This window comes from Notolepis coatsorum (genome assembly GCF_963971535.1).
Source record: "Notolepis coatsorum genome assembly, chromosome: 2".
Lineage (NCBI taxonomy): Eukaryota > Metazoa > Chordata > Actinopteri > Aulopiformes > Paralepididae > Notolepis > Notolepis coatsorum.
In genome coordinates this window covers 206,335,459-206,363,408 of record NC_140166.1, presented here as the reverse complement: position 1 = coordinate 206,363,408, position 27,950 = coordinate 206,335,459, and the positions used below count along the sequence as shown (strand labels likewise).

At 43.5% G+C, this 27,950-nt stretch overlaps 1 protein-coding gene across 4 annotated transcripts; it reads left to right on the top strand.

The window, feature by feature from the left end:
- Nucleotides 1–88: 88 nt before the first annotated feature.
- On the top strand, nucleotides 89–27,950 carry LOC311223018 (GRAM domain-containing protein 2B). 4 transcript variants are annotated; one of them, XM_084307710.1, is made up of 13 exons: nucleotides 89–219; nucleotides 15,926–16,087; nucleotides 17,205–17,268; nucleotides 18,023–18,095; nucleotides 18,561–18,664; nucleotides 19,238–19,336; nucleotides 19,589–19,660; nucleotides 20,854–20,922; nucleotides 21,139–21,232; nucleotides 22,692–22,781; nucleotides 22,933–23,032; nucleotides 24,260–24,363; nucleotides 24,927–27,950. In XM_084307710.1, the coding sequence occupies exons 1-13, from the start codon at nucleotides 128–130 to the stop codon at nucleotides 24,953–24,955; spliced, it is 1,152 nt and encodes a 383-aa protein (XP_084163836.1). In that variant the 5' UTR covers nucleotides 89–127; the 3' UTR covers nucleotides 24,956–27,950. The 4 variants fall into 4 exon arrangements, with proteins under 4 accessions (XP_084163836.1, XP_084163834.1, XP_084163835.1 ...); XM_084307708.1 differs by lacking the exon at nucleotides 89–219 and adding an exon at nucleotides 14,877–15,115; XM_084307709.1 differs by lacking the exon at nucleotides 89–219 and adding an exon at nucleotides 14,877–15,115 and having other exon boundaries at nucleotides 24,260–24,367.

The window sequence follows — 27,950 nt, the reverse complement described above, 5'->3', positions numbered from 1 at the left end:
GATGTGAGCTCATTATCTTAATCAGCAGAGATGAAGTGAGAGGAGGGGAGCAGACAGCCGGAGCTCAACACACAGACCCACAGAGTAGCGGGTGGTGCGGAACCCGACACCGACCGAAGGAGGAAGAATGCTTGAAAACAAAAGAGAAAGATTGAAAACCTTCCTGAGGAAGATAGACGAGAAGGCCATTGTCAAAATCAAGCACTTCATGAGAGAGAGGTATGTAATGTACCGCTAGCTAGGAACCGCTATCTCTGTCTGCAGAGCAGCATCCTAACAGGCTGTGTGCTAACAACACGTTAGCTAGCGTTCCACTTCCTTCATGGCTGATTTATTATTATTGTGGTGAATGCATTGTTTTGAGATCAACTTAGATCAACTTAACAGCTCAAGTACTTTTGGTGTAATTCAGCCGGTCACATTGAAGTGTTTAGAACGGTAGCTAACGGTGTGTTTGGTTTATTATAGCCAGATGGGCGGCTAGCCGGCTGCAGTGCTGCTATAGGTGAACAACTAGAAGGCTAGCTTAGCACCACCACTACCCACCCCTCTGCTTGATTACTGTGTGTGGGTCATTTAAATGAGCAGGGTTGTTGTGTGTTATTAGCTGGCTAGCTAGTTAATCTAGCTTGATGACGATCAAGGACTAGCATCCACTGATGCATAATAACTGATGGAAGTCTCAAGTCAGATGGCTGAATTTTCAATTATGATGAATTGAAAATGGGGGGACCCTGATGTAAACAAGACAAAAGTCTTTCTCTGGTCTGCATCCCCTTAACAATTGTGTGTATTGAGCTGTACTGTATTGTACCCATTCTGCAATCTGTTAATAAAATGTTCAATCAATCAATCATGGCCACTGGTAATAATGAATGTCTATATATATATATATATATATATATATATATATATATATATATATATATCTGTGTATTTCAACTACAAGCTACAGCAATGATTGGTGTTGGTTTGGCCAAGCTGGACACCTAGCTAGTCTACTGTTGGCATGTATTAATTCAGTTGGTCATGTCATCCTGGATTAGGATAACTATCTAGCTAGCCTCTCGAAAAACACTGCTTTTGAGTAACACGTCATTTAGAAGACTATTGCGTGCGCCTTGGTCTTTAATGTGGTGTTTTTGTCAGCAGACTAACGTTAGTCAAAGAAGCTGGTGATGAAGGCTTATAATGGAGTTCTAAACGTACTTCCCCATCAATAGACAATTGTGTAAAACCGCAGGGCTCGACAACTCAAACCAAGTTTTGTTTTATTTGTCACATATGAAGTACATGTACAGTGAAATGCTTGTGATTTGTGCTTAATACAGTAAAAGAGTAAAGAACACTATGCAAAATATACAAAACTAAATGTACAAAATGAAAAAAAAAACACTAACTGCAAAAATTAGGTAGATGACGTAGTGCAAATTGTAAGAATAAATATGGTTTAAAGTGAACCATCCCATATACCGGTAGGTTAGGCCTTTCTAAAAAAGTGTATGTTGCCTTACTCGGTAACGGTAAGGCTTACTGGTTGTACAATGTACATGTAAAGAGAAGGCAGTTGTATTCAATAAACATTAAGTCCGGTGGAAAGTTACTGTAAGAACACAATCTTTACCCAAATTAAGCCTTGAGACGCGTGCAGTAGTAGTCGGTTAATCTATCCAGCCTAAACAAATGGCTGCTACATAGGAGCTAGTCCAGATCTGGTCAGTTGTTAATCTCATGCCTCCCGGTCAGATGGTGACATCATCCACTGGCCTATTTGGGTCAGATTGACACCAGTATTTATTCCTCCCCGTCGATGATCATGGATGATCCCGCTCTGCTAAGATCCAGCGAGGACCAGGCCAGCCCCGACGACATGGAAAACATGCTCTTAAAAATGCACACATTTACACATAGGCTAGTCTACTTGCTCCATTGGAAAAGCCTATTTTTAGCTCCCATGGGTGGACCACAGGTGGTGTTATATAAAGACCCTTCCTATCTCTGCTAATACTGCCTCATACAGCAGGCATCGCCTCTCACTTCCCTCCCCATGGGGACATGCAGTTCCATACAGTGGAACACGAGAGAGAGTCCCACCTTTCCAACATGGCCCACTATCTCTTCCGCTGCTAAGCAGCTATGGTTGGTATGTGAATGTGACATTGAGGGTTACGCTCATACATGCTCATACAGACAGACACACACGCATACTCGGAGACACACAGACACCACACAGACGCCGGCGATAAAATAAGTCAAAATGGCCGTGAAGGGGAAGACCTGGTAGGTTTTAAGTTGTAAAGCTTGCTGTGTTGCAGGAGACTGGAATAGGCAGGGTGGGGCAGCAGCGTCTGGTCGGCCTCTTGCAGATGCTCACAGGAAAGGGCTTCCCAAGCAGTGGGCAGGAGGAGGCCATGGTCCTAAATTATGACTCGTCTTGCAGACTTGTGGGAGTAGCCGAAGTTAGAGAGGGTGAAACCCACATCTGCAGAAGGGTTTATGGTTAAATTAGGGGTTGTGGACAAAACTGTCGTGTGTAGCCTATATGTGTTGTGTCTCTAATCTCCCAGGTCCGTGGTTACTTTCTTCCCAGCTGTTTCACCGTTGCCACTAATGGCCGGTGTATTCCACACAATCTATATTTCACATACAGTAGCCCCGTCTCGCTCTAAATGCAGTTTTTTTTGTGCCAAGTTGTCCAGAAAACGTGAGCTCCGTTCAACCTATATGACCCTCCTTCCTTCCCATGCCTAGTATCTGAACGTCCTGATAATGTCTTGCATGCTGCTAAGTTCTAACTAGGGCTGACCTTCGAATATTTTTTTGGAATTCGAAGCTTCGGGGCCGAGATTCGATTTTAATTCGAAGCTTTGAGATTTTATTTTTTTATTAAAAAAATTAAAATTTGGACTTGTACATCACTTTGTTCAACTTTGTCAGTGCTGTAAAGTTTAAACCTTTTTAAATCTTAGACAAACTAAATACTTTGCTTTCATGAAATATTGTAAGCCGTCATTTGAGGCTTTATAAAAGCAGCACAATGAACACAAATCTGTCGGTGCCGAGTCCGACCTCATCTTAAATAACAAACGGCATTGCTTGTTGTAGTTAACAAAGAGAGGCAGAGTTGATTTTGCACAAAAATAAAAATAAATATCTTTATTTTTTATATAATCTAATTTTATTTTCATATTCGAATCCCATGCCCATCGAACGAAGCTTCGAAGTATTTAAGACAGCCCTATTAAACGGACTGTTATATCTTATTCAATTGTGGACATTTATTCATTCCCACTTATTAGACACTTTCTGATGGTAAAATGCGCGTACAAAGAAAAATACAGAATTTTGAAATATTAAAACGGAAAAAAACTGAATTTGGAAAAGAATTAAATGGAATTTGGAAAAAAATAAAACTGATTTCATATGGCTCTACTTGTAAGCTGTGCGATAAACAAGTCTGGACTAAAGATGGAAACACCACAGATCTCCGCTCCAGTCTTAACGATCACCATCCAACAGAATCCACAGGTCTGCCACAGAGAGCGTCCGGCCCAACGCTCCTAATGTTACCACGGCGAGCAACCAACCAACCCTCAATTATTGTGACTTTCAGAAAGGAAACGACATAATAAAGTGACAGTCAACGGGGGAGAGGCTGTACCAGGGCAGTTACTAGGTATATTGGGAAAGAAAAATGGTTTCTATCCATACAGTTGGAAAAAGACAGTTTCAAGGAAATGGTAAATATATTGGATTCCCAATTCGATTTTAATTCGAAGCTTCGAGATTTTATTTTTTTATTAAAAAAATTAAAATTTGGACTTGTACATCACTTTGTTCAACTTTGTCAGTGCTGTAAAGTTTAAACCTTTTTAAATCTTAGACAAACTAAATACTTTGCTTTCATGAAATATTGTAAGCCGTCATTTGAGGCTTTATAAAAGCAGCACAATGAACACAAATCTGTCGGTGCCGAGTCCGACCTCATCTTAAATAACAAACGGCATTGCTTGTTGTAGTTAACCAAAGAGAGGCAGAGTTGATTTTGCACAACAACAAAAAACAAACAAATCTTTTTTTATAATCGAATTTTCTTTTCATATTCTAATCCTATGCCCATCGAACAGAGCTTCGAAGTATTTAAGACAGCCCTACTGCTAACTGCAGGCATGATAGTGTGACTAATCTATTCATATGATGCCCGTCATATACACCCCCTGCAAATAATTTTTATTTTTTTACTTTTATCTTGATTTCCAGATAAGCCTAGCTCTTTGAACCGCATGAACCTCTGACACCTCATCCGATTGGTTAAGATGAAAAAGGCACACTAGTGAATGAATTATGCGGCAATGGTAATAAAATCTAGCCTATAAATGATGCAAGATTATAGGAATTTCCTCCGGCTATGAATGCAAATTTAGATATTTCAACTGCAAATTAGACCGCAGAGGACTTTTAGGGATATGCTAGGCTATACGGCTTCACATTTTGTATAAGAATTCTGGCATGCTGTTTCAATGTGTTTCAGTAATATATGAACATTTCAATAGTATCAACGGCCTCCATTCCTCAAGGATTGCGATGAGTGAGGCTCTACTGTAGGGTTTAACATAAGGTCCTCCTGTATAGAGTGGGTTGTGTACATTATGGAGCCAGGTGGGAAGTTCCCACCAATCCCTGAGCATGACTGGTTGTTTAAATCCCTCTGAGACGTCGTGAAGAAAGACCCTCTCTGTCTCTCCCCCTGGTTAGCGTGTAGCGTGGGCCACATGACTCCTCTCTCAAACGCACTCTGTTTGACAGAACACACACACACAAGCACAAGCACACACAGTTCCAGCAGGCAAACTTCTGGCCATGCACCACAAACTGCACGTTGTTGTTTGGCCATAGCCACTGGCCTGCTGCTCTGCTGCAGCTAAACACGCACACACACGCGCATACAGTCCACATCACCAGCCCCTTGTTTGGCTTGGCACCGGGTTTGACCATTCATTGTGTCCAAAAGACTTCTACTTCTTGACTTGTAGCCTAGGTATTTATTACACATTTGAATTGTGCCTTTAGTAGTTGTTCAGTAGGCCTCAACTCTTGCCTTGCTGAAGTGTTGAATCTATTTCACATTATGACATTCAAATAAGAGTCTAATCTGTTTGAGTTAAATTTTAAATGTTGTGTCCCTGTAGTACTGCTACTGGACGTTGTTTGGTGCAGAAAAGCCCATGTTATGTGCCTGCAGTACTGGACAGTGTTTTGGTACAGAAAATCCCAGCTGTGATCATCTGATGCTTGCGTTGGACTAAACCCATTTGATTGGATGACCGGGGATCGCCAGTTCACGTGACATGGCCATTATTCCCAGCTGTCCACTAGATGGTGCTTTCAAGCCGGCTGGCTTTTGATTCCTCCTCACTCATATGGGAGACTCGTCAGCCCTCATGTGGATCTCTCAAAACAGAAAACCTGTTCTTAAAAATATACTAAATGATGGCTGTGGTAAAAAAAAAAGTATAGACCTGCACACTTCATACAGAGACAATTTGTTCTCTGGGGGGGTTGGGGTGGACTACTGCAACAGAGCAGCTCGCGTCATGCTGATGTCCACAGCAGGCCTCTGGGGAGTACTGTATGTCTTGCTGCGGCCCATAACTCTCTCTCTCTCCCCACGGAGCCTTCTCAGCTGTAACATCTTGAAATGTGGCACAGGGAACACATGCCTGTGACGGCACGAGGAGGCATTCAGCAGGGGTCATATCAACCCTATAGACAGCCCTTGTAACTCGGGCCATTCTGCTCGAGCGAGACGACGCCGTACACCACCACCACCCCAACACGACACTGTACATCAGCATTACCCTGCCTCCGTAACATGTCTGTATGTTCTGTACAAACTGTTATTAATAGCTGGTGAGGCACGCCAGCTCGTTCTTTATCCGTAGCCGTCGCTGTCTTGTCTAAAGTTGATACCAGGAAGTGTATTTTAAGTGTCTGAGATTCTTTCAGAAAGGGAGAAGGTAAACATGGCCGACCAGAACGATAAGCCACACCTCCTTGTTTGGTCATGGCAAATGTTGCGCAAGGCCCCCCCCCCCCCCCCCCCCCCAGGGGGCCCTGACTGGTGATAAAATGGTAAATGACAATTGATAATTGAGTCTCAGTGAAGTGCATATTAGGGAGGTACTGTTTGTTCAAGATTGTGTGTTTGCACGTGCCTAACGTGTGTTTATTTAATTCATTGTGTGATTAATTTTCTTCTGGGACTATGGGACACCTTTTGCCTACTTGGAGCGAGGCCTGGGCCATTATGCACATGCCCACAACAGTGTCCCTCACTTGTCCCCAATAACAACGATATTCAATTATGCAACGCCTGTTGTGAATCTTGCGCTGTAGTCGGTCTCTTTCTTTACTCTTCACTCTTGTTTTCTCTGTTTCACCGCATTGTTGCACAAAACATTATGCAAGCCTGCGTTTTGACCCTGTACATAACGTTACCCCATGTATCCTAACTTAGTGGAAACAACTTTAGAAAGATGTCCGCTCTTACTAGCAAAGATAATGCGAATACGCCTATTTGGCGACTCTTTGGTTCTAAAGCAAACTAAACAGGGGAGCCAGAGAACGTGAACGAAGTGACTTGTAAGTAGAGCCATATGAAATCCGCGTTCACGGAATCGCGGACGGAATCGCGGAATTGAGCAATAAAAATGGAATACTGTATAACTTTTTTTTAAATGTTGTGGGACTTGTACAGCACTTTGTTCAACTTTGTCAGTGCTGTCAAGTTTAAACCTTTTTAAATCTTAGACAAACAAAACACTTTGCTTTCATGAAATATTGTAAGCCGTCATTTGAGGCTTTATAAAAGCAGCACAATGAACACAAATCTGTCGGTGCCGAGTCCGACCTCATCTTAAATAACAAACGGCATTGCTTGTTGTAGTTAACAAAGAGAGGCAGAGTTGATTTTGCACAAAAATAAAAATAAATATCTTTATTTTTTATATAATCTAATTTTATTTTCATATTCGAATCCCATGCCCATCGAACGAAGCTTCGAAGTATTTAAGACAGCCCTATTAAACGGACTGTTATATCTTATTCAATTGTGGACATTTATTCATTCCCACTTATTAGACACTTTCTGATGGTAAAATGCGCGTACAAAGAAAAATACAGAATTTTGAAATATTAAAACGGAAAAAAACTGAATTTGGAAAAGAATTAAATGGAATTTGGAAAAAAATAAAACTGATTTCATATGGCTCTACTTGTAAGCTGTGCGATAAACAAGTCTGGACTAAAGATGGAAACACCACAGATCTCCGCTCCAGTCTTAACGATCACCATCCAACAGAATCCACAGGTCTGCCACAGAGAGCGTCCGGCCCAACGCTCCTAATGTTACCACGGCGAGCAACCAACCAACCCTCAATTATTGTGACTTTCAGAAAGGAAACGACATAATAAAGTGACAGTCAACGGGGGAGAGGCTGTACCAGGGCAGTTACTAGGTATATTGGGAAAGAAAAATGGTTTCTATCCATACAGTTGGAAAAAGACAGTTTCAAGGAAATGGTAAATATATTGGATTCCCAATGTGACCGAGCTGCATATTATGCTGTATGTCATTTCAGATGTGAAAAAGGCGGTCAGGGATGCAGAGTTCTGTGAACTCATCAGACATGTGGTCAAGTGTTAATCTATAGTGCTACATCATGTATGTTCATCACCACAGCACCCACACATTATCAGTTCTGATTGGAAGCTGGAATAAAAATGCTAGAATCTTCCCCGAGATTGTAGCTTTGTAGCGAAGTGAGCTACTTTTGAATGGGTATGAAATGATCTGGCCAATTAGCAAGCCTAAGTGGAGGTGATGATTTGGGTCGATAGGTTGGTGGTGTTGCCTTTTTTAGAAAGCCCTTGACACAATTAGCACAATGCATGCTGCCTACCTGCTGACATTACGTAGCTGTACTGTAAAAGGCATTGCATAAGCTCTATGTTGTGGAATCTCTGCCTGTTAAGGCGGTTTCAAATGGCACCCCTGTGACCTCTTGGTATCTGATTGGCTGAGGCGGTGGGAGGGTGGGCTGAGGGATGGCTAATCACATGCGCCCACCAACAACGGGGTCGGCTACTAACCACACTCCCACCAACCCGCCAGTCTTCCCACATCAATTAGTAGCTTTGATATGAAAACACAGCAGGTGGCGGTTGTTTGAACAGGACCGGATACAGTACTAGTGATGTGGGAAGGTTAAACTGAGGCTGATATCAGGTGGGTGTCATCAGGCTTGGGTTTCTTGAGTGATGACCTCATGGATATAGCTGATTGACAAGTGGCCCACAACTAACGGCTTGAATAATGCTTCAAGGGCATTGCTGCAGCAGTTGTTGAATCAACCTCAAATGATCTCTCTGTGGTTTCTAGCCTATCCTCTTTCTTATTAATAGGGAACTATTGTTTCTTTTGTACCTCAATGAGGATGAGCTAACCATTGACATTCACATTGTGCCTGCTGCTTTGCAAGCCACCTCCATTTGTTATTGAAAGTTTCAAACCAGGCTTCTCTTGAGTGTTTTTGAAGTCGTTTTGGTTCTGCGAGAGTGACCTCCTCCTCCCACTGTACCTCCTGTCAGCTGTTCTCACCAGCTGACACTGCTACAGTTTCTGTTCCCATGACAACAGCTGACGCTCTTACAAGAGTATGAGGCTTGAGGGACAATGCCTTTCTCTTTCTCCCCCACCCCCTCATTCTCTACCCGTCTCTCTCTCGCACGCGGCACGCTATCTCCATGTAGAGCTGTTGGGTGTTTTTGACACACAGCAGTAAAAGTGACCTTTACACTCTTCAATTCGTCCGTCAGCGCTCAGCGCTCTGGGTCTAAAGGCAACGAGAGCTCCATCGGCTCTCGCACGGCACCTTCCACCGCCGCTGGGTACTCGCTTTCGGGGAGCTTGGCTGGTCATGGAGAGGAGGAAGAACTCGCTGAGCCATCGGGATGCTGCGGGGGACCCTGCTCACCCTGGGCATGAGGGGAGGTAGGGCAAGAAAACCTCTCCAGTTACCTCTCTTAAGATGATCCAATGTAGCTTAGCGATGGTCCTTGTTCTCAGCTGTTTCTGTTGGCCCCCAAAATCGAAATGTTTTAATAACTATTGTTCCCTGACTTGTATTGTTTTTAAGGCTGAGATGATATGCCATTTGGAAGAATCGATAAATCGGGACAAAATTATCGATAAATATTGATTTGATTATTTTGCATGTGTAAAAAAATTAAGTTTAAAATACCTTTTTTTTTTCTTAAAGAGAAAAAAACGAATTTAACGTTAGTTTGTGTGTCACGTGCACTCACTGTAGTTTTTGCGATGCTGTAGTTGGCCCACGACACACACACACTAATGTTAAATAATCGTTTTTTTTCTTTAAGAAAAGTATTTAAAAATAAAATAAAAATTACACGTTATCGATAAGTGGTCAGTTTGTTTTTGGTACAAAAAGAGAGATCTTCAACGATAACTAATAGAGAAATCGGACGCTAAGTGTTTGTCAGTAATCAATATTGGAACGGAGCATGTTGGGGTCATTACATGGCTCTTACTGTGTACAGTAGTAGCCCTATGACACTACAATCGGCTTAGACAAACGCTGTCCTGTGTCGTCCTCATGCACATCTGTACCACAAGAGCCCAGCCTGCATTTCAGTCCCCTGCTCAAAGGGAACCCGATGTGCTTCTGGTGAGTCGGATGGCAAGAAACGGCCCCTAATTCCCAGCTTGGGTGATAAAGATGAGGGATCGGTGTTGTCCTAAAAGCGCTAGAAAATGCCTTCCTTTTTTAACACTTTTCTGAACAAGGAAATGCAGAACAACTTCCACGAGAAGAGAACACTGGGGCTGCACTTCATCATAATCATTCTAGGTTCCCAGCAGGAAATGGGCCAAAGGTCGAGGCTGCGATCACAATTGGGCCTCTTCCCAGTTTTCCCAGGTGGAATGACCACGCACAACTCTGTACATTGTCTTTTTTTCCTTTTTGGTTGCAAACTTCGGTTTGCTGCTCACCGGCAAGGGCCACAGACCCCTCCAGCCTCTAATGGCCCTGAGCAGAGTTTTATTGCAATACTGAATCACTCTGCTAGAGCTAACATGAACCATTGCTCAACTTGGCGCAGGGAAATCGTTTCTTGCAAACGTGGGAGCTACATTTGAAAATGCGGTCTCTCTAGCCAGGGTGCATGTAGCGATGCCTCAGTTTTATATAATGTCCAGTTCTCTCTGTCTCTCAGACTCCACTCTCCACTCAGGCTCTGCACTAAGTTCCTGCACTTGACAGGAAAAGTGCAAACCGTCTTTCCTGGAATCCCTCCATAACAAACTGCATCAACAGGACTGAGCGGCTGGCTGGCTGCCAACCCTTCTGCGTGTGTGTGTGTGTGTGTGTGTGTGTCTCTTATGGGGAAGGATCTGTTCCTCCTCTTGCAGTCTTCAGCACATTGCACGTGCCTGTGGGTAGTTTGCAGTCTAGTCTCCACACCGGCCCTCATAACTCACTGGACCTGTTGTATCGGATATGTTTTGTTAAAGGAAGACTAATCAAAATGACCAGGATCTATTACCCGTTAGGGTTTGGTACCGTTCATGTTCATTTTTGGTACTTTACTCTCTCTGTAATAACAAAAATAAAATGCCAGTTGTTATAAATGCATACATAATAATAACCTCAATTTCAATGTTGTTATTTATTTAGAACAATTTGTGGAAAAGGATCCCTCTTGTCTAGTATATAAAGAACTAGGGGTGCACCCATGTATCTGTCGGGTATCGGCAGATAAGCTCGAATGTGCCGATGGCAGTAGCCGATAAATATCCATCAATTTGTGTCGCGTCAAAAGGCAAAAAAAAGTTCAGTCGCGTCCTGCACAACGCCACCCCCAGTCCCCCACACACACACAAGCTACTGCATCAAAGTTACTACTAAATATTCAACATTCTCTTTTGAGACTCCGCTTCAGACTCTTATCATTTGGCACTAAAAGCTAAACATTGTCACCGATATGGCTGTCCGCAACATGTCATTAATTGTGTACGCGAGGTGGTCGCTCAGTGACGATGCTAACGTGAGCTAGGTTAGCTAGCATGAGCTACCGGGAGATGGAAAGACTAACGTTACTGGTGAAAATGTGATTTACGTTGGAATACTCCTTTGCCAACTTGCTGTACTTTGCTTGCAGGTCTGCAGCCATTATTGCTGGATTATGAATAGCCCCAACTTTAGCCAAGGTAACGTTATGGCTAAACCTTTTAACGTTAGCTTTCGGTTAGCTGTTCAATGCTAATAACGCAACCAAGCGAACCCATCAGAGCTCCCCGTCAACACCCCTCTCTCGGGAAGATGGCATTTAAGAAAGTATCTGCTGTTAAAATGACACAAACATTCATGTTGTGGCATTAACGTTATATAGTTAGTGTTACACGTTCAATAACATCCGCATAGTATTTACCCGAACATAGCAAGTAGCCTGAGCATTACTCGTTCATACTAGCTCAGTTCCTTCCGTTGCTCATAGAGCCCTGAGAGTTGTACCCAATCCATTCTGCAATCTGTTAATAAAGTTTTCCATCAGACAAATGTATAGAAAGGCTTTGTTTTATGATAACATTTGTTGCAGTAAAATCATTATGCCTCGTTTGGTCATCCTGTGGAGCGCTGGTCGGCGGGGCCAAGGAGCTAACGTATTAGCTACAGTAAGCTTGTTATGTTGTGTTGTGGAACGCCCTACCCAAAGCTGTAAAGGAATGTGGATCACTACCCACTTTCAAAACCTCTCTCAAGGGACACCTACGGGAGACTGCAATTCAACACTGGCCCCTGTAAATATCCTAACCCAATCATTCCAACCCCCTCCAATGTACAGTCATTTACCTAGTATGGTTTTGTCAATAGTTCAATGTACAATTGTGTTTGTTTGTACAGTGTCTCCTCCCCCCCCCCCCTCAATGTACAGTGTTACTTGTTCATACAGTGCCCCCCGCCCCCCCCCCCCCCCCCCCCCCCCCAACCACCTCCAATGTAAATTACCCAGTATGGTTGTCAATATCCCAATGTACCCAACCCCCCCCACCCAACCTCCAATGTACAGTTTCTACGTCAAATGTATATACTCCCTTTTCTTGACTCCTTCTGTATCACAAACAGTACTGTATTTGCAAATCTGGTATGTCATAAATGTATAGATGTAGCAGTACTGACTATCTGTATGTCATGTATGTCATATATGTCTATATGAATTGAAAATGGGGGACCCTGATGGAAACAAGACAAACGTCTTTCTCAGGTCTGCATCCCCTTAACAATTGTATGTATTGAGCCGTACTGTATTGTACCCATTCTGCAATCTGTTAAATAAAGTTTTCATTCATTCATTCATTGTGGTTCTCGCAAGCAGATCAATGGCGGCATGCCCGGAAGTAGAAAATGAATAAACGCTTGCTGATTGGTGGTAAGAACAGCAGGAGGTGGGTGCTAGCGGTGTGACGTAATTGGCCGAATCGACTGTCAATCAAAATTGTTCTATTGCATTGGTTGAGACGATAGTATCCAGCTGCAGGCCGCCAGACCATACTGGGAGAGGGATAGTGCTACATGGCATGGTGGAATTAATACCATAAACATATTTATTGATGTTTTCTTTTTTTAAGTAAGTAAAGAGGCCTACAAATACAAACATACACATGCAAATATACAGTAGTTTCATTTTTAAAAAAATTATAATTACAAAAAAATATATATATAAAAAAAAATTACAAATATTTTTTTTTGCCACAAATATCGGTATCGGCCGATTGTGTTAGTTGAACAATCGGTATCGGTGGCAAATTTTCATATCGGTGCATCCCTATAAATAACACTCTTGTACTCTATACTAAACATGTAAAGGTACCGATTGATCTACCGTGAATCTGTACTAGTGCCGATGTAATTCCGTCAGTACCCTTACGAGTACAGAGTTCGGTACCCAACCCTACTATCCGTACAGTAAGATGCAGTATAAAAAGATTGAATCAATCCAGCTAGCCTAATGCTGGGTCTATCTCACTGGACGTATTTGTAGTAGAGTCTTCTCCAACTTGGGCCATGGCTAAGGTAGGCCCACTATATATACATTGAGTGGCACATGATTTAAATATAGTATTTATATTTAACCAGGCAAATTGAGTTTGGGACTTTGGACGGGCACATTCTTATTTACAGCAATGGCCTGGAGTAGTGTCGGGTGAGGTGAGGTTACACACACACACCCACACAGTACAAACCACAGTCTTATACTGTTGGGCCGCGGCGCTGAGCAGCTCTACTGAACGGCTGCATGTTGTTGAGGGATGGGATAGTGCGATCAATTCACTTCTCTCTCTGAGATTCCCTGCCTGTCGGGGCATCGAACCTGCAGCAGCGTCCCGTTTCTCTAAGCGTTAGGCGCCTACTGCTCCCCACTGGACGGGCCCGGGTCTAGTGAGAGGAACGGGGGCGCTGCAGGAGCCGTTAGGTCAACATGCGCTGGTTAATGGTTAAGGTTGGTTATAAAAGGGAGGAAGTCATTGTGAACTTCAAACGGCTGGAGGGCTTTGAATGACTCTTCTATTACCCTGTCATGTGATGACCCCCTCCCCTCTCTATATACATGCATACACACACACACACACACGTACACACACGCCTCCCCCACCTCCTTGGATCTTACACACGTACACACACAAACACACCACCTGCCCACAATTACTCACCAGCGACAAAGAAACCATAGCTGCAGGCTTCAATCCCAACACGGCGACTATGGTCCCCACATATCTTCATTTCACTAACATGTTTTACAACACAGGCTTAACGCTTCAGTCATGACCACGAACCAGGAAACGGTTTCCTTTTTAACCGCAAACAGGTAGTAATACTAATAAGCGGTAGTTGTTATGTGTTGGTCAGGTGTTTTACAGTCGTTGTTTGCCGAGTGGTCGGTCTGTAAGTAAGATGATGACAGGTTAGCCAACGCGCTGCTCATTGTGCAGGTGTTTCCTTTCTTACTTGATCTTTGCCCCAATTTCCCAGCTTATCTTGGAATATGCATCACCTATCTTCATATATATATATATATATATATATATATGCCAAACCTCTTTTTTCATTGTACTGTACTTGTGCTGTATGATGACAATGAATTAGAATGTAATCTAATAATGGTTCCTGACGGAGCAGCTTTAGTGTCATGTTAATCCTCCCTAGGCGTGACTTGACTTGGCGGTCGTGGCCTGATGGGAGTTCCGCATGTGGCTATAGAACCAACAGTCCTGACACGAAACAGGCTAAATCTCTGTAGTCAACCCTACCGTTCTATATGGAGTTGACTTGGCTTACGGTCCCTATTGTCTGCGCTGTTGTGTGATTAACCAATACCGTCTCCATTTTTAGATCCATAGCCTGGAGCAGGTGGTGTTAAACGTACCACTCCTAGATGAGGGTTGACGGGCTGGTTTGAGAACATCGTTGGTATTTTAAGCCCAAACGAACGCATACACACTTTCTCTTCTTTCTTTCTTTTTTTTTTAACTGGAAGACTTTCAAGGGAAGGGCCTCTCTGTGTGAAACATGCCAGTGCCTGTGATTTGCTCCACCTATTGGCTTTGTGTGTGTTTACCAATCCCTGCAGGGGGGGGGGGGGGGGGGGGGGGGGGGGGGGGGGGCGGCGTGTCGGAGAATTACGTCACCCACTACGGAGTGTCACACCATTCTGAGCAGAGCCACTTCCTCTCCCACAAACAGTGTGCATACAACATTCATATTCGACGGTAGCTTTCACCGGCAGGATGAAGAACTGGCTTAGCTGACACACAAATACACCCCAACGGCTAATTGCAGAGAGGACCTTTTTTTTTTATCTTTATTTTGGGGAGTGGGTTCTTTTTTTAACGGGCATACATCATGCCTACTATAACGAGGTACATGAGTTTTCACTCATCCTTTCGCTCGTCCTTCCGCTCGTCCATCCGCTCATCCTTCCGCTCATCCTTCCGCTCGTCCCTCCGCTCGCCACGGAGATTTCATCTGAACGGGTAAGATGGCAGCTTGTTTGACGAGTTTAACCCCAAGGCCATGTTGCCGTTCGTTGGGTTGGCTGGTTCCCATCTCGGTTCAGGGATCCGGTCTTGTTTGGTCTGGGTCGGCGGTTCTGACCTGTTGATTTGATCTTGGCTACTTTTGTCTCTTATTGCTGGTGTCGTCTGTTGTAAGAAGACGAGTCGGCTGACACTTGTTTTATGACACTGGGAGGTGTGATCTCTTTACTGTCATGGCCGTTAAACGTGCACTGATGAACAGGTAGTAATTTCCAGCATGTTATAAAGATAAGCCTGCTGGTCATCCGGCTGTACGTCCATGCAGCACTGAGCCTTTATTGGAGCGGAAAAACCAGGGGATATGGGGAAACGCAGTTGCGTCACGACACCTTACCACATTACCGGTCATCGTTACACCTCGATGCCCAGTCATAGGGAATTTCCAGATGTTCGCCGAGACTAAACTCCTATCCGTCCGTCATCCGCGGTGGCAAGTGGCAACAAGACCGTGGAGAGGAGTCTTCTCTCCTGTAGGAGGAATGTGCAGCGTTGACGTGCAGCCGGTTTAGTGTCAATCCTGTTCTTTTGTGGTGGTGATGCGCTGGTGGCAGAAAGGTTGCAGCTATTCTTAACCTCGAGGTACAGTGGCCTGTTGAACTGAAACGGTGTGAAAACTACACTTGACTCTGGATCTGGAGTCATCTTCTTTCTGTTCTCGTAACAATAGTCTGCGTAATGGTCGGAATGCCGGTGAGAAAACGGCCGATGCTATTGGCTAAAAATGTCCTTTTCTGTGTTTGTGTGCAGCTACCCAACAGAGAGCGGAGGCCTGCCGGCCAAGGCGAAGAAAGGAAAGTGCAGCAGCAGCAATGGTAGCGTGAAGAAGATGAAGGAGCAGAGGAAAACTCTGAGTCTGGAGGAAGGTCTGGAGCAGCAGCACAAGACCCTCACCAGACAAGCCCCCGTCAGGTACAACACACACACACACACCTCTACTGTGTACAAGACCCTCACCAGACAAGCCCCTGTCAGGTACAACACACACACACACCTCTACTGTGTACAAGACCCTCACCAGACAAGCCCCCGTCAGGTACATACAACACACACACCTCTCCTGTGTACAAGACCCTCACCAGACAAGCCCCTGTCAGGTACAACACACACACACACACCTCTACTGTGTACAAGACCCTCACCAGACAAGCCCCTGTCAGGCACAACACACACACACACCTCTCCTGTGTACAAGACCCTCACCAGACAAGCCCCCGTCAGGTACAACACACACACACACACACACCTCTACTGTGTACAAGACCCTCACCAGACAAGCCCCCGTCAGGTACAACACACACACACACACACCTCTACTGTGTACAAGACCCTCACCAGACAAGCCCCTGTCAGGTACAACACACACACACACACACACCTCTACTGTGTACAAGACCCTCACCAGACAAGCCCCTGTCAGGTACAAGTACAACACACTAGGGCTGTCCCCGACTAAGGATTTGGATGGTCGACTATGATTGGCCAAAATGTGCCGTTAGTCGACTATTGGTTGACTAAAAAAGAAATATATATAAATACAATTATTTAACAAAATTTAAAAAAAAAATGTATTACATTTTGTATCATTCCATTTGGGCTGTGGGGGGTGCTTAATATCTGAAGGAGTCGACTGAAGGCTTCTTGTCCTCTGCAAAAGCATACAATTGGTCCACTGATGGGATACATCTTGATATGTCTAGTCTAGTGTGTTCATTAGATGGGTGAAATCCTCTTTCAGTGCCTGTTTTCGTAGGCAGTTAGCCTCTGGTGTGCATGCCATTAGCGTTAGCCACGCTTCTAGGCCTCTTTTTCTTTTGGAAAGAATGATTTTTTTTTTATATATTCGACTAAGAGGTTGGCCAGTCGACTACGGCTCCTTTCGACCGATTAGTCGACTAATAGGGGTCAGCCCTACAACACACACACACACACCTCTCCTGTGTACCATACTTTAGTGGGGGAAGCCCAGTGATGCTGTCTGTTCATCTCTTCCTGCTAAAACTAACGGCTATGGTCTCTTCCTCCGCAGGTCGCAGACGTTCGATGTCGACGGTAGAAGTTTTGAGAAGACTGAGGGCACCGGCACACAAAGTGTAAGTCCCAATCTTAAAGATGAAGTGACTTAAGTTTGGTGGTCATTTGGCGTGAGGACGGTGCAAGACCCAACCGCTCAATGACTCGCTTATTCAATGGAATTGTAAGCGGTACTTCAGTCTACACCGGTTGACCACTTATAAGTAGAAAAGCCTAATCGTGGACAGGGGTTACAAATTAGCCTTGGCTAGAAATCCTGTATGCAATGCATCTGTATCTTGTTATTGTAACTTGCTCCAATGTTTTCCTTTGCATTGTCCCTGATAAATAAACAAAGAAATAAAAAAGAAGAACTGATGAGGGAAATCTGCTAACACTGCTTGACGCGCACACACACACACCAGTTCATCTTTATTGAAATGCTTTTAGGGGTTTTCAACAGGGATGCGTTCTTCATGGGACGGGGTTGCACTCTGTGCACCCAAAGATTTGAATGCGCTGCACTCGCCAACTCGCTATAAGTACCCACCTGGGCTACTTTGCATATCAATAGCGCCGGTCGTCAGGTGTGTTAAATACGTTCTCAGATACATTCACACCTAACTTGTGAATGAAATGTGTTACATTCCATGCGTAGAGGCAATTAGGCATTGTCTTTAGTCTGTGCTTAAGCGAGGGAACATTTATGCGCACGTGCCAGGAGCGTGCATGCACGTGGCGTCATTAGCGTGCAATCGGAGTTGATATGAGGAACGCACCTCTGGTTTTCAAACATGCAGATTTTTATGATTTGATTTAATCCTGTCTCCACAGAGTTTTCTGAAGCACAACAAGACATTCCACAAGCTGTTTCCAGACATTCCCGAGAGTGAAGACCTGATCCATGGTAGGTGGCGTCAGGAGATACTGTGACTTAAAGGCACAAAATGGCCACTTGAATCGGATTTATCAAACCATTGAATCGGCTATTTATGAAGCTTGCTTGCATAACCTGAACAACAGGCATCTTCATAACACGCCTTACATTCCACTTTTAATGTGAGGGACATTCTTCCAATTTACTCCCTAACAATAGCTACTGGAATAGCTTGCCACAAACCAGCAGATCAGATCCTGTGGCTATTTCTCCTGAGTTGAATTTGAGATGTACGAGAAAACACCCTTAGTCTCATCTTTGGTGTGGAACAGATCTTGTTTTTTGTTAGGAGAGGTAAACTAAGTTATACATTAGACCTTAGGAGTTTTCTCTCCTATGAGTCGTCCCACCCACACACACACACACACACACACACACACACACACTACCAACTATGAAACTCTAACCCTTGCTGATGCATCGCTCCTTTCCCAGCATACATCTGTGCCCAGCAGAGGGAGGTGCCCTACCATGGCCGGCTTTACGTCACTGAAACCCACGCCTGTTTCTACTCCTCTGTGCTGCTCCGAGACACAAAGGTAGGCACACCTCAACTCGGCCCCATGTCCGTCTGCGTGACGACGACGACGTCTGTCCTCGACTAAAGACATTCTCTGCCAATTAATAGTCATAGGACTGTGTTGACTGATGGATTAGTGGATGTAAACGGCGGATCTGTAAAATGACGTTTCCCACATGCACTCATGCCGATGGGCCTTTATAATCTAGAGCTTGGAAAGACGTGTGCTTATCTTTTATTATACTTTTTCTTTTTGCAAATAACTCATTCAGCATGACGCATGTCGTTTTTTTTTTGTTCTACAGAGATGTGTGTGAATATGTATGTAGGAATCGCAGAGTTTCTAATGTTGCTCAGACTATACCGTGCACAATTAAGAAACGACAATGAATACAAGAATGGTAACAATAAGTAGTAGTAAGATGAAATAAAATAAGTCAATTATTTACAGAAAGTGTCAAGTGTGTAAAAGTGTATTTGCATATTAAGGTGCAGTGCGTGTTCAAGAGTTTTTAATAGGGCTATCTCCTGTTCTTGTCCTTGTTCTGGAGAAAAAGCTGAACCTGAACCTATCCTTCTGTGTCCATCATAGGTGGTGATCCCTATCTGCAGCATCCACATAGTGAAGAAGCAGAACACAGCCTTGCTGGTGCCCAACGCTCTGTCCATCCGCACCACAGACGGGGACAAGGTGAGTTAACCTCCAGACGAGGTCCGATACTGATATGGTTGGTGTTGAGACCAGTTAATAACCTGGCGCTCGTCAAAGTCAACAAGGGAGGCTTTGCTTAACAGCGGTGGATGTAATCTGATTCAGTGACTCGACTGTATTCTCAAGGTGAAGGGTTGACGCATCTTGGCACGGCAAACGGAGGGACGAAAGCTAATATGTCTGCTGTTTTTTTTTCTTTTCTTCTTCTTCTCTTCCTCTGTGGTTCTTCAGTATCTGTTCGTGGCCCTGAGGAACCGAGAGGCCTGTTTCAAACTGCTGCGCTCGCTGTGTCCTCAGCTAGAGGTGAGTGGGTCGAGCCACAGCTAACGTCACGGTGACCAAATGCGTCCACATTTTTATAGGATTCTATCACATTTTCATAACGATAGCGAATATAACTTACCCTGCGTTGTTTTCATTGAGGTTTCTTACAAATTAACGATGTTTTATTTGTCCTTTTTTATATGCGGATAACATTCAAATCTTACCTTATCTTTACCTATCCACTTCGTGCCTAGTGGCACATAAGGCCTTCACAGAGCTTTTCCACTTCTCCCGGTCAGCTGCCATTGTTCTTGCTTCAGGCCATGAGCTCCACCATTCAAATCTTAAATTGTACCATTATGTTCCCGTTTAGACAACAAACATAATGCTAATGATGCATTTTTGTTAAGATAATTGGGTGACCATTCTCGATCACTGTACTTGGGTCCCATTAATAGTTTAACGCTGTTCAGATCGCGTCAAAGAATAGACGCGTCCCAGTGACCTGTGCTAAAGGTCTTGGGAATTGTATTAATTTAGTAGTTTTCACATTTTCACCTTTTTAATTTTAAACCAATGCTGCCATCTACTGACAACAGAAAGTGTTGTGTAAGTTATAGTATAACGTCAACTTGAGACCCGCACTTCCGTAAACACCGTCGCCCAAAACACATTCTAGAGATTCCCACTTTTTACTGGTACATAGGTTCATATCTAATAGTCTTTAGATGACTAAATATAGATGAATACTCATGAAATTTGATATATATATTCTAAAATAAGTATAATTTCACTTAATCTACCTGTCGACATGAAATTCCCAAACGCTGACGGTAAAAAAAGCCTGGATGTCGCGCAAAATGGGGCGTGACCGAATTTGGTCCCAGACAATAAGAGTGACTGAGATTGGTCTACGTTCCATTATGTTACAGTATTTCCTTTTTTATTTCAAAACTAAAGTATTTCAAAGTACAAAAAATGCCACTCGAAATGTCCTCTGTCCAAGTTAAAATGTCTCTCTCTATCCCTCTCTCTGTCCCTCTCTTTGTCCCTCTCTCTGTCCCCCTCTCTTTGTCCCTCTCTTTGTCCCTCTCTCTGTCCCTCTCTCTGTCCCTCTCTCTGTCCCTCTCTTTGTCCCTCTCTCTGTCCCCCTCTCTTTGTCCCTCTCTTTGTCTCTCTCTCTGTCCCCCTCTCTGTCCCTCTCTCTGTCCCCCTCTCTCTGTCCCTGGCAGGACGGCAGCACAAACAGCAGTCCCATCTTCTCGTTGGCAGTGAACAACTTGGACAAAGGCGAACTAGTGGTGAGACGCCTTGCTTTGTGCTCACTAAACAGGATTCTCATAGAGTTACAAACGTCACGATCCTCGATGATTGTGTGTTTTTTTTTATTTTATTTTTACATTTAGTCATTTAGCCGACGTCTTTATCCAAATCAAAGCGACTTCCGAATTGTGAACAAGAGACCTCTGTTCCCGAGTCCGTCTCTGACCCCGTGCCCTGCTCTCCCTTCTCTCCAGAACTCCAGTCTGTCCAGCCTGGATGACGGCTTCGACCAGTACGACAGCTGTGACCCCCGGCCGCTCGAACCGTCTGCACACGGGCCCCTCGCAGGTGAGAGGCTCTTACATGATGAGGTCCACCAGTAACAAAAGATGGCCACGCCAAGAGTTTCAAGTTTCTTTAATAGTTGTCATACAGAAGTACAGAATACTTTTATACAAAATGCTTCTTTCTGTTACGCTCCAGAGACTGTGCTAGACAAAAGATAAGTATGAAATAAAATAAAATAGTATAGCATGTAAAAATAGAAGTCGCGTACGTAGACACAGTGTTCAGTATATACATATGTACAATGTTTGATGCAGAATAGAAGTAACTGAGTTACCATGCAATATACTAATATACAATACTATATAGTGCAAAGCAGAAATGGGATGAGGTAGGGCTGGGCGATATAACGATAACGATAAATATCGCGATATATTTTAATAATCGATATCGAAATTAAAAAAAATTCGAAAAATCGTTTTTTTTTTTTTGTAGTTTTTTTTTTTTTTTTTTTTTTTTTTTTCATGCAACAGGGCAGTTTTAAAACCAGAGACAGTGGACAGACTTGTCTTTCTTGCCTGCAACTTAAAGTAATGGCTTTGCTTGTCCAAATGACAATACTGACCAAATTCAGATTTCTTTTTCTCTTGTCCATTTATTTTGTTTGCTTTCTAATTTAAAATACATTTTGAAACCGTCTGTACACAGTAGGCTATGTGTGCTAGCAGAACTAGACTCCAGTCACGAGTCACAGTGCACATGTGCGGTGGTTTGTCCACCAAAAAAGCGCCAAAAGATCGAAAATAAACTAGCAGAGCCAGAACTGTTCAACTCCTCTGGAGCCACAGCCAGCAGAGAAGCCGGTTTACTTTAGCTTTTAAACCAGCTGCAGTGCAGCCTGAGAACTGGAGTGTGAGGGGATGTAACACTAAAGATGGCGGCAATGACAAAGAATTGCTGCAAAATAAACATACATCTGTTGTTAATTTTTTTTTTTTTTTTTTTTTTTTATACTTATAACAATTCGATAATTATCGATATCGAGAAATAAAATAAAATTATCATATCGTTATCGCGATATGATTTTTTTCCATATCGCCCAGCCCTAGGATGAGGTACAATTTACAGTAAGGTGTACTGAGGTATGGGTTGTAGTGCAAATCCTTTACCAATAAATATAAAGTGTGTTTAGGTGTTCTAAAGTGTGGAGAGTGGGTGCTGCAGTGTGTTTGTTTAAAGTGAGTGTGTGCGTGTGTGTGTTGTGAGTGCATTTGATGGTTGTTGCATAGTGTTGTTGTTCATTGAGCAACCTGATGGCCTGGGGATAGAAGCTTCTTCTGAGCACAATGCTATCTTTTCCCTGTATTTCTTTCTTTCTTTCCCTGTGACGGATAAAAGGTTGTTTTAGTGCAGTGCACTTATCTACTGTGGTCTCATAGCTGTCCTAGCCAGCTAGCCATGCAAAGTCCAAGGTGATGGCCGAACAGCGGGATGACATGTCATTGTGTTTTTCCCTCATCAGAGACGGCGTCTAACGGGAACTCCTCTTTTAGAAGCCTGGACACGCAGCAGAGTGATAGCTGTTCTTCTTCAGAGGAGCTCTCTGTATCAGGTAACCTACACACACGCACCTATGTAGGAATCCACACTCTGCTGTAGTATAATGTTCCAGCTGTCCCGTAACATTTCCTGTTATACTGTATGTCGTTGCTGTTGACATTAAAAGCTTGTGTTTCCTCCCTCCCTCTCCCCCTGTGGCCCAGGTGGCTCGTGGGTGTTTAGCGTGAAGGAGAAGGCCATGTCTCTGCTGGTCCAGAGAGAAGCCAGCACCCTCAACACCCTCCTCTTCATCTACCTGATCCTGTGAGTCCCTTCTCCTCTCCCATCTTCATCTTCCTAGCCTCTAATCGGGATCTACTGCTACACTGAACTGTGTAGACTAGACACTTTTTCCTGTTTCACAATTGAGGCCGTCTTTCCCACGTAGTCGTAGCGCTATTTACATTGTCCTTGTGCAATCACATGGCATGACGGCTTCCCATTCGAAGCCTTTGCTCATGGACCGATGTGACACATAGCAGCAAGTTCACACGTGTCTAGAGAGGTTATCAAAGTGAGTTCACACATGTCTAGAGAGGTTATCAAAGTGAGTTCACACATGTCTAGAGAGGTTATCAAAGTGAGTTCACACATGTCTAGAGAGGTTATCAAAGTGAGTTCATACATGTCTAGAGAGGTTATCAAAGTGAGTTCACACATGTCTAGAGAGGTTATCAAAGTGAGTTCACACATGTCTAGAGAGGTTATCAAAGTGAGTTCACACATGTCTAGAGAGGTTATCAAAGTGAGTGCATACATGTCTAGAGAGGTTATCAAAGTGAGTTCACACATGTCTAGAGAGGTTATCAAAGTGAGTTCACACATGTCTAGAGAGGTTATCAAAGTGAGTTCACACATGTCTAGAGAGGTTATCAAAGTGAGTTCACACATGTCTAGAGAGAGAACCAAAGTGAGTTCACACATGTCTAGAGAGGTTATCAAAGTGAGTTCATACATGTCTAGAGAGGTTATCAAAGTGAGTTCACACATGTCTAGAGAGGTTATCAAAGTGAGTTCACACATGTCTAGAGAGGTTATCAAAGTGAGTTCACACATGTCTAGAGAGGTTATCAAAGTGAGTTCACACATGTCTAGAGAGGTTATCAAAGTGAGTTCACACATGTCTAGAGAGGTTATCAAAGTGAGTTCATACATGTCTAGAGAGAGAACCAAAGTGAGTTCACACATGTCTAGAGAGATAACCAAAGTGAGTTCACACATGTCTAGAGAGAGAACCAAAGTGAGTTCACACATGTCTAGAGAGATAATCAAAGTGAGTTCATACATGTCTAGAGAGGTTATCAAAGAAGTGAACAAGATTTTTTTTAAATGCCAAACTGGAATACCAATTTCACCAGCTTGGAATGTTTTCCTTTTGATGATGATAAATGGCTTTCCAGAAATGGTCTCTCTCTTTGTCTGGTTTGCTCTCTGTATGGGTGCTAGATACTGAGCCTAGTATTGTGAGTGACCTGGTGTATCTGTGTTCAGGGTGGTACTGCTGCTGCTGTCTTCAGGCTACATCGGCCTTCGTATCGTGGCGTTGGAGGAGCAGCTGACCTCTCTCGGCGCCCTTCCCGAGTTCTCCCTACAGAGTGGGTACGAAATCTCTCACACAGCCTTGCTATGTAATATAGATGAGCCACAGCCGTGACCCCGAATGGTCTTGCCGTTTTAAAGGAATATACATGGCACAAACGCTATTTATTTAGATTTAGGCACTTCGATTAGACGTTAGCCTAGCTTAGCACAATTAATGGAAGCCGACAGTGCCGGTTAGCCTAGGCATTGTCCAACTAACACCTCTCCCAGATAGCTTTCTACTGAACGCACAGAGAGGAAACTGGTATCTTATCTTCTCGTCTCTCTCTGGAGAAGACGATAAGCTAATTTCCCAAAATGTTGGCGTGTTCCTTTAAGCAGGTATGATTTCAGATTAGATATATAGTGATTTGTTTGATCCGTCTTCATCTGACATTCACACAGTTGAGCAATTAGCCTCACTTGCCTTGAGGAAACTGGCTCCGACAGCCAAATTCCCAGATAGGTGCAGCAGCCCAACTGACATGCAACCAGATCCCACAGTGTTATTTTTGTACAGGCCTGGTAATTAACGTCATACCATACTCAAAACTGGTTCTCTTTTTGTTTGTTTTAGGTACCAAGACACATAACCCGACCGGCTGATGGGAGAGATTGGTTGACTGATTAACGGGAGGATGTTTCTAATCCTCTTCCAAGCAGAACCATAAAGACTTGTGTTCCCAAGATGGTCCATGCTGTGCATATAGGGCCCAGAGGACCGGTCACCCAGTGCAATTTCAAACAACGTGGCTTGCTAACTTGACAGCGGGCTAACTTGAAGGGCTATACTTCCTCCTCCGTGTGCGGTACACAAAGGGCATGCCGCTGTGTAGCCGCACAGAGCCATGCCAACGTGCACGCACAGTCGCGCACACACACACACACACACTGCCTGGTTGCAGAGTGTCTATGTGGTTCAAACCAAAGCCAAACGGCTCAAGCTCAAGGAAGTCGCCACGGTAGCCAAGTGGATTGGCACCCGTCTCTGCCAAGATCTAAATCGATGAACTTCTGTTGTTCTTGATGAATCTTTCTTTTCGTTCGTATTTGTCCTTCTCGCGCATGGAGTCTGTACCACAAGATCACCCTGCCGGCGTGTTGCTTGCTAATACCTGCGAGATGGTGCTACGCAGAGTCAAAAGAGGGACCACATCTTTTGCATAAGTGCACAGAGACGTAAAAAAGAAAAAAAGAAAGCTAGCTTTCCCGTCTCCTGCCACTTTTCATCAGGAGTTCTACAACAACTCTTGAGTAACGTACGTCTCTGGAATTATTCTAATCTTCATAATCAGCTGTGGGTTGAAATGATGGTAACCAAAATCAAAACTCTGATCAGCCCAACGAGGCGGCCATTTTGAACTCCGGAAGGTCTCTTCCTTTCTCTCTCTCTCTCTCCTCCAATCATCAATGATTGCAGTATTAATTCCTGGCATTTGGCATGATTTAAACCTGTTTTAATGATCAATGCTGGGATAGTCTCCCTCCGGTCTCACTGGATGCATGCGTCTTCAATGCACAGATACCTAGTATGATCAGGTGTCCGTCCGGAGGGTCGTCTCATAGGCGTCAGGTTTTCTTTGTTTTTCTATGTATGTTTTTTTTTATTACTTTGTTCTTCAGAGTAGTTTTGATAATCTTAATACTCTTGTCCAGCTCAAGATATCTGTTGATGTACCGTGTGCCAGACAAAGACCATGTTGTGTTTTTTAAAAAGAAAAGAAAAAAAGATGTATACCTCTAGTCCCTGGACGGCCTCTCGACCGAGGCGCTCCGAAGCTTCAGGAGATTCAAACTAGCCATCCGTATTGTATTTGTATCGTTCAATGCATGTGTATGGAACATGGATACTTGACTGAAATATGCACTCTCATTCTAGCCAGAGAGCTGAACCTTTTCTTTTCTTTTTTTATATTATAATACAAAAGAGCCACATTGTTAATGTCCTAGTTTTCAATAACAACTTAAAAAGTGGTCCCAAATTATGTTCTCTACTACCATATGCTACAAATGATTATGCATGGCAAAAAAAGAAACATTAGAATCTGTTAATTGCCCTTTTTATTTATTTTTTATTTGACACGGTCTGGTGTTTGGGGGAGGACATTGTATAATAATAATGACAATAAGCGAGCGAGAGTGAAAGAACAGCTCAGTCGAGCAAGCGCACTTTAAAAGATGTGTTGTGCCTGTCGGAATCCAAAGACGTCACATTTGGAGTGAGGTGGAAAGGGGCAAAGCAGGTGTTCTGTTGGCTTTAGATGGTGCCGAGATCATCATCGGTGTGTCTGACCTGGTGAAGCCAGTCATATTACTGTTGTAATCTATATTATTTATTCTTCTTCTGCTTTATTCTTCCTGTCTTTCTGACGACGACTCCTCCCAGAGCTTTCGCAACACACACAGCGTAACGTGTAAGGTGTGGAAATGACCGGCCTGCTCAAACTCGAGTTGCTATTACTTTTTGGAAAGTTTCACCACCACACGGTTTGGGGAAAGACATTTTAAACTTTAAATGGTCCAACTTTGCCCCGTGGGAATGAATGACTGAATGTTCAAAACTAGTGCAGCAGCTGCAGTTAAGTTTTTGCACAACGTTTTGTAAATCGCGTCAGTGGCCTCAGTTTTGTATCTAGATGCAAAAGTAAGACATCAAAACGATGCCACGACTGTGCCCTCACTCTTGAAAGATTCATGGAATTGGACCTTTCTATCTCCAACTTACGGCCATTTGTTTGACAAGTCGCACTCCACATCCACACGAATCATGGACTCTCCACTCTGGATGTCACACTCCACATCCACACTAATGGACTCACCACTCTGGTTGAAATCTGTGATTTTTATATATTTTTTTCTCCACACGTTCTTAGATGACCATAGAGGCCACAATCGTGGACTGAATTACACATCATGTCTGAATTACACATCATGGGGTCGTTGGGACTCGGCAAGAACATCCCTTTCCGTTGGACTTTTCACAACATTTGAATAGTCTAGTTATGTTTATTACTTTTCTCTCTGGGGGTGGTGGGCACTACCTGCCACATGGTTTTAGGTTCACATTTCAGTCATGTTCTGGTAGGGTTTCTTTTAAATGTACAAAGAACACGCACTACTTTTTACTTTGAGAATCTCGTTTAGTAATCTTTCTACGCGTCAGTCTTTGTCGATTGATGGTATCGCAGAACACTTGCTTTTCCACTTTGCCTCATGTTTAACTAACATAATATCCCATATCAATGACGCCTGTTTTTGGACCAGATGTTGCCTCTGCGTCTCGTTTCAGAGAGGGGTGGTATTCGGGTGTTAAGCTAAGGTTTTTGTCAACATGCCATATAGCAGTACTGTTGGTTCTTAAACATCCCTGTCAGGGGGGGGTAGCACACACATACACACAAATCCTGTCCTCCACAGGACACAATGCAAGAATCTCAACGAAGAGTGCAGTATTTGTGTGGTTTTGCACTATTCAAAAAAGTGTTGTAAATAATTTTTGTATCAATTGTTAATGTCCTTAATTCATATTTATTAGCGTTCTATGTAATTCAAAGTAGTCTCTGTGAGACGGCTTTGCTATTGTTCAAAATAAATCGATTGC